Source organism: Centroberyx gerrardi, chromosome 16, assembly GCF_048128805.1.
Source record: "Centroberyx gerrardi isolate f3 chromosome 16, fCenGer3.hap1.cur.20231027, whole genome shotgun sequence".
Classification (NCBI taxonomy): domain Eukaryota; kingdom Metazoa; phylum Chordata; class Actinopteri; order Beryciformes; family Berycidae; genus Centroberyx; species Centroberyx gerrardi.
The window spans coordinates 17,431,819-17,438,632 of NC_136012.1; the positions used below are offsets into that span (position 1 = coordinate 17,431,819).

At 41.5% G+C, this 6,814-nt stretch overlaps 1 protein-coding gene across 1 annotated transcript; it reads right to left on the reverse strand.

The window, feature by feature from the left end:
- Nucleotides 1-487: 487 nt before the first annotated feature.
- Nucleotides 488-6,327, reverse strand: cfl1 (cofilin 1). Its single transcript, XM_071923859.2, has 4 exons — nucleotides 6,218-6,327; nucleotides 2,284-2,594; nucleotides 2,109-2,185; nucleotides 488-1,475 (listed from the first exon to the last, which is right to left on the reverse strand). The coding sequence occupies exons 1-4, from the start codon at nucleotides 6,218-6,220 to the stop codon at nucleotides 1,363-1,365; spliced, it is 504 nt and encodes a 167-aa protein (XP_071779960.1). The 5' UTR covers nucleotides 6,221-6,327; the 3' UTR covers nucleotides 488-1,362.
- Between the last annotated feature and the right edge of the window lie 487 nt (nucleotides 6,328-6,814).

The window sequence follows — 6,814 nt, forward strand, 5'->3', positions numbered from 1 at the left end:
TTGAAACTGATTATAGAAATCAAACTCCTGATGCTCTTACCAAGTTTTTATATATACATACATACAATATTGCATTGGAAAGTCCTAGATGTTTTCTTTCAGGTATTAAATTGATACTGGACTCTCGGCTTGGTGTTCTACATTTAGACTAGAGACTTGACATTGACATGGACTTGACTTGGGACTCGAGCAAAGTTGACTTGGTCACACCTTTGGAAATGTGAATTAATACTATGAAGTGAACCCGACTCACCCATTTTGAGCTTAGTCTTAAAATGTGAGTCCATATACTGGATGCTGCTTTTAACCAACCGCCCACCAAACCATGAGACAGATATGCGATCCAGGTAGGACTCAGTATGACAAGTTACCAAATCAAACATAAAATTAAAGAATCTGATTAAAGTATAAAGTAGGCTAATGGCTACTGATTTCCTGTAGTTGCAAAGCACAAGTTAAAGGAGTGGAAAAAGAGCAAGACGAGTCAGTAGTTTAGTGCCTTTTATTAGAGATAAGGAGACGATACAAAACATCCACCATTCAATATTCAGTCTAAGCTCTGAACGCAGGTCCTTCATATACACTTCCATCTGACCTTCAGAAGACCATCCAAAGTTTTTACCGACCAGATCCTGGTTTTAACGAGTACAAGGAATGTGTCTGTTTACTACATCAAATGCCATTGTTTTGACTGAGAACTGGAAATAAAAATGGAATCACTCAAGTTTTGGAATTTGCATGTTCAAAAAAAATAAAATGAAATAAAAGAACCAAACACAAAAAAAAAGAAACAAAATATATATTTAACCGTGTTCCCCCAGAGAAGGTTTTGATACATCTTGTGCAATCAAGAGTAAATTGGTTTATACTACACCTAGTCTCAACTACACACACTTACAAAACTTAACTAGAAGTTTGGCAAAAAAAAGGTAGTTGGAACAATAATTTTTCAGGATTCAATAGTAGTTGGAATCGTAACAGTTGTTGCCTGTCCCTTTCTCTGCAATCATTCAAATGGAACCCGGAAAGAACAAAACCCTGTCCTTAAACATTTACATTATGTGTATTTAATTTTTTAAAGTCATCATCCTTCCTCAGTTGTATCTTTAATTTTTTTCCTTTGTGTTTTGTTCATATTCATTATGTTGCGTGAACTGGAATGACAGTCTGCAGTTGTGGAATTTTTTTCTTTTTTTTTTTTTAAACTGTCACTTCGCCCCACCCCCACCCACAATATCCCTCCCCAAGAGTCCTGCAAATGATCCTGGTTCTGCTTATGCCCCTCCACCAAACCATACTGGAATGAACAGCTAAACCCAACAGATGTGTCTGGAAGGCCTCGATTGAAGCCTGGGGCAAAATTTATAGAGGGCTTCCTTCAAGGGTGATTACCGACGTGCCGCCAAGCTTATCAGCAAGGGTGCGCCGATCTTTGATGTCCTCCAAACCGTTCACCTGCCACTCATGCTTGATACCTGAAATTAAAAAGGATAATCGTAATTATGCATTCTGCGCATTTACTGTTAAAAAAGCAGCATTAGTCCTGAGATTACCACAGGGAACCGACAGATAAAGGAGCAGGGACATGCTGGCAAGTGGCTAGGTTCCATTTTGACACAACCAAACTAAAGTCACAATCACATTTAAAATTCATACGATCCCGAAATATCTATAAAACATCTATAAAATGTCCGTCTGCAGCCGCTGAGTAGGTACAGCAGGACATGCACGAGTACAGCAGAACTGGTAAATAAGTGCAGTTACTGCCCATGAATCTGAAAATTATCCAATGTGATTTGAGCGGACATCATTTTAAAATGATGTACACACATTAAACAATTATGTGATTAGAAAATCTGAAATATGCACAATTCACCATTTTGATTTCTTCTTTCTCTCCCCCCCCCCCCTTCTAATGACTATTCTTTATAGATTTTTTTTGTTCTGCACACAAAAATCTTGATTAAAAACCCTTAAAGGGCCAAACTGGATCCACCTCTCAGTCTCCTCCATTCACCATCTACCAGTCACTTAATCAGTTAACCTTTCACTCCGCTAAGCTGCCACTCATTCGACAATGAAACCAAAACTACAAATCTGCAACTTACCTGTGAATTTCTTCTTGATAGCATCTTTTGAGCTGGCGTAGATCATCTTGCTCTTCAAGGGGGCAGATTCTGGGGCCCTAAGAACAGAGAGAAATATTAACCTTTTATCGTCTTCATCATGATCAGACAATAAACTGATAATCGCTGTCTGAATGCCAAACGGCCCTGTCCTCACCAGAAGATGAAGACCAGGTCCTCCTTCTTGGTTTCCTTCGTCTCATAGGTGGCGTCATAGAGGGCGTAGCGGCAGTCATCTGGGGGCAGCATTTTTACAAAGTGCAGGTAGGGGTCCTCGACGGTGGTGCCCAAGTCTCCCAGGAGGATCTCCTTGCCATCCTCCAGAACGATGTTCTGGTTGTCCTTGCTCAGGCAGAACATAACGGCCTTCTTCCTCTTCTTCTTCTCATCCTCATTTGCCTGAGCCTTGCGCACCTTCATGGCATTGAAGACTTCAACCACTTCATCTGTCACTTTCACCCCGGAGGCCTGCATAGAGAAGGAGCCGTTAACTTGCAGTCAAACACATTTACAGTTTACTACGGCAGCTGCCATTACGGCAGCTGCTTACGATTCTGTAAGCTTCAAATGATGCCAAATAGGCAAATTCTTAATGTTTAAAATAGGTTTTTATATTGTATACAACAGTTATTATTCAACAGGCAACAAGCTCTCAATCTATGCATCCAATTTTCAGAAAAATAACTACGAATTTCATCATGACTATATTAGCTAAGCGATCTTTAAATGGGTAACATCTACATGCATTGCTGCAGCAGAGTTTTCTCTCACTTTGAATTGGTTTTGAGCAATATTTTATTCTTTGGCTAAAACATTTAAAAGATTGATCAGGATGTAAGATGAATGCAGATGCTTTAAGTCCGACAGAGATGGCTTGTCTAAGGAGAAACAGTTGCCATCATGTTCAACTGGCCAGAAGTGATGAGGAACAAACAGAAAACACTGACACCAGGAAATTGAAGAAGGGCCTGAGAAGGCCGCATTCGACTATCACACACACAGCAGGAATGCTCCTTACAAGGGCAACTGATAAGGAGAATTGAAACGCAAGGTGTGGCCGTGACTAGTTGTTAGCAACGGTGGTGGGGACGGTTAAGCCGGCGAACGCAATCAGCAAATGATATAAGTGCCGTCTACCATGACAGCAAAGCCCAAATGAAATCAACACTGGCGATTGAACCAGTGAAGCCTTATAATTCCATTTACGGTGTTTAAGGTCTGGCTCTAACAAAGCAGAATAGAAACTAAACTGCCCATCCCATCACATCACTGCTTATGCTTGTCAACACCAAAGTTCAACTGGGGTGCGAAATAAGGCGAGGCAACAGGTGCGTCTCAGGAGTTTCTGAATAGGCCAGGATCAGCAGGTATAAAACATTACATAAGAGATGTCACCCAGCCATAACAGATTACACGTGAGATGATTCATGCCACGTAGCCCTGCCACAGAGGGGGCCATGTGGGCGAGTGTGAGGCCAGGAATTAAGTGTTAGAGTTCAGGCTGCTGTCAAGACAATGGGTCTTCTGTTGAAATAAATTACAAGTCACATCCCTGAGTCACAGCTGCCCCATAAATTCAGTCAGTCAGGTCTTCTGACTTTGTTTAAGGCTCTCCGCCACAGGAAACCCAGCCTCAGGACAAGGTGGGTGATGTTGCTGTACTCGACTGATGAGGGCTTTACAGCTTCAACCTACACACTGCCTGTACATAATGTATAGCCTCTTAGACTAGCTAATGTGAATGACACATTTTGTACATCATGTATATTTACTGTAAATTCACATATCTGTCTTTAGTATATTCCCATATCCTTCTCATTGTTATACACTGCATAGGCAATACATTTATATTTGTATGTTTCCACCTCTTCCAAACTGCATATTTCATTTTTGGCATATTTCCATATCATACATATTCTGCATACATAATTTTCTTTGTCTCAGTAAGTTCTATTCAATATGCTCTAGTGCTGGAATTATCCATTGTATGGGTAATCCCAATTTACAATATTCTTGTTTATATTCTACTATTCTGTATTTATTATTTTGTGCTGTTGCAACTACCCAGCTTCCCCATGAGGATTACTGAACTTTCATCTTATCTAATCTTCACCAGAGATCTTTTTCTTCCTGCCACAAAGCAAAGAAGTGTTGCCAGAAGTCAAGGTTCACATTAAAATCTAAATTGACCAGAACACAAATGTAGAAACAGCGCGAGGCAGTCTCGAGTTCTTTACATAGGGTAACATTCAAGTATGTAGGCCTCATACCATTATCATATGGGCCACTTAGACAAGCCTACTACTAGAATTAGGCTAGTCATTAGTCGGAGCCAGCTGACACACAAGATGTCCACATCATTGTCAAGCACGCAAATAAGCAGCCGGAAATCGTTTCGTATTGCGTTCTCGCCTGCTTGTGGTCAGATTTTACTGCAATCGTCCCTATTGGCGTCCCCGAAACGGTTAACACCAGTCATCTTGTTCCCATCCACATTTTTAACAAAAATATTTCTGGCAAGCCCCCTCCCCATGCCTGCCAGTAAGCAAAGTTTGGGAAAATAGAGAGAAAATATGCATGAGACCGATTTAAGTATTGACGTCAGGTTGTTAACGGTGCAGAGACCGCAGTGAAATGCAACATACAATAAGATAGCTGGATGTTGAAAACAACCTTTTAAAATAAATAAACTGCCTAAACCTCAGTTAAGATAGATGGATCTATGAATTAGATTTGTTTCGTGTTGCAGTGTTACAGGAAAAAATAACGCGTATTTTTGCATATTCAGTAAATCTCAGAGATGGAGTCCGTATGCCCTTCTTATGTTGGATGATGCAAGAATAAATGCATTTATCATTTGTTCCAACCGGCTAATGTTAACCAAGTCTGTCGTGTGACGTGCATGTGGTGCGTTTAAACGGGTGTACAAATTAGATGCGTAGTACCAACCAGGAAGAACAGAACAAGCGGCCCGTTAGCTTCAGCTACCAGACCCAACCGCTAAGTTGACGTTACATAATGGTGACATCCTTTACAATATTTGACACATCCGAAAATCACGACAAAATGCCGATGCGCCAGATGGGAATTGCAACAAATTAAATGTAATGGCACAACCTCTAATACGGCAACAACAAAATGGTCTTTGCACCAAATTCAGGGTGGGGCCATGAATGCAGCACACGCACATGTGCGCTAGCTTGCTATATAAGGCAAAACCCTGATCAAATGTAGCGTCCGTTTGTCAATTCACACTTTCATGTCTCGCTGTGCACCGGCCATAAACCCACATTCGCACATTTAGTATCGTTGTTAGCTGAAAGTGATGTTTTTTAAATAATGGTGCGCACACAAACAGCGAGCGAACAGAATAATGTTAGCGAGGAAGCCGTGCGCAGACAAAGAACAAGGAAATCACGGCCGTCTAGCTAGCGTCAGCCATAGTGGGTGTCATTTTCTGCCTCAGCTAATGCTAGCTCACAAAACCGTTAGTTAGCCGAGTCTAGACTGCTGGGAACGGTAGCCTCGGGGCTTTGCACCTGCCGAGCAGCATCAAAGTAGGTGTGGAGCGTCGGCAGGTGCTAGTCAAGTAATGATAATATACCGTAGGAAGAATATAATCCACCATTACATCAGCGAAGTGGACGGCAGAGTCAAGGCCCTTATAAAGGCTTTTGTCGGCGAGAAGTGGGAGAGGAAGGAAATGGCGCCAGTTGTTTTGGGCCGTTGGTCATTTCTCCCATCTTCTACCACACGCCTGTCAAGACTACCATACAACAGTTAGTAAAATGTGATTGTAGTAAAACCATGACTTCGCCTTGTTTATCTAAGTAATATTAGCTGCCAACATCACCGGTCCGACACCATAGTTGCTAACCGACTAGCTCAGGCGCTAGCAGCTCCTGCGGCAGAGCCAGGCATCATGAACACTGGCCGGCTTGCCATGTTTGATACTAAAACGAATACTCTCATCTTGAAAACGGACGTCCAAAATGTTTAGAAACCTCGTCATATCTTGAGATTGTGGATATATAAGGTAGTAAAAACCAACGATCACAGATAAAATTGGTTAAAAACGACGTTAAACCTACCATTGCTGTCGCTCTGAATTGGTCAGCGTCTGGATAGAAATTGAATGAGCTATGATGAATAGTCGTTCTCGCTCACACTGGATACACAACGTGAACACGCCTAAATGCGCGCTCCTTACTTGGATAAGGTGCACGAGCACGACCGGGAGCGCATATTAACACATGATCGCCCAACTTGCCGTTTTTCCATTTGCAATTATTCACTTATTTTGTCGCTTGTCGCACATGAGAGGGCGGTGAATCTAATCAGTTGTTTAATTTGCTTCAGTTTGATGGCTTATATACACAAATGAATGTGATAATATTCTCAAAACAATAACGTTAGCTGATGAGCCCAGGCAAGTCCTTACTAGATATGAATTGCTGCCCACCATTGCTAGACGTGATATATATAATATCAGTGTATGATAGCAATATTTCACCTCCTATCTTTCTATCCTTTCTCATATTTGTTCGTTTTCTTCCCCATGTTGCATTGTAACCTCTAGTAAGAATTTTATGTCCGTTTCCTTTGTGTTGGCGGCCAGCATCTATGCATAAAACAAACACACCAAGTGGGCAGTGAGATACAGCGGAGAGCATTATGGGAATATGTGT

Excerpts from the sequence above, each read along its gene's own strand:
- cfl1 (XM_071923859.2), bottom strand. Across the intron at positions 2,186-2,283 it reads GACCTGGTCTTCATCTTCTG|GGCCCCAGAATCTGCCCCCT; the intron begins GTGAGGACAGGG and ends CTCTGTTCTTAG. Across the intron at positions 1,476-2,108 it reads TATCAAGAAGAAATTCACAG|GTATCAAGCATGAGTGGCAG; the intron begins GTAAGTTGCAGA and ends TTTTAATTTCAG.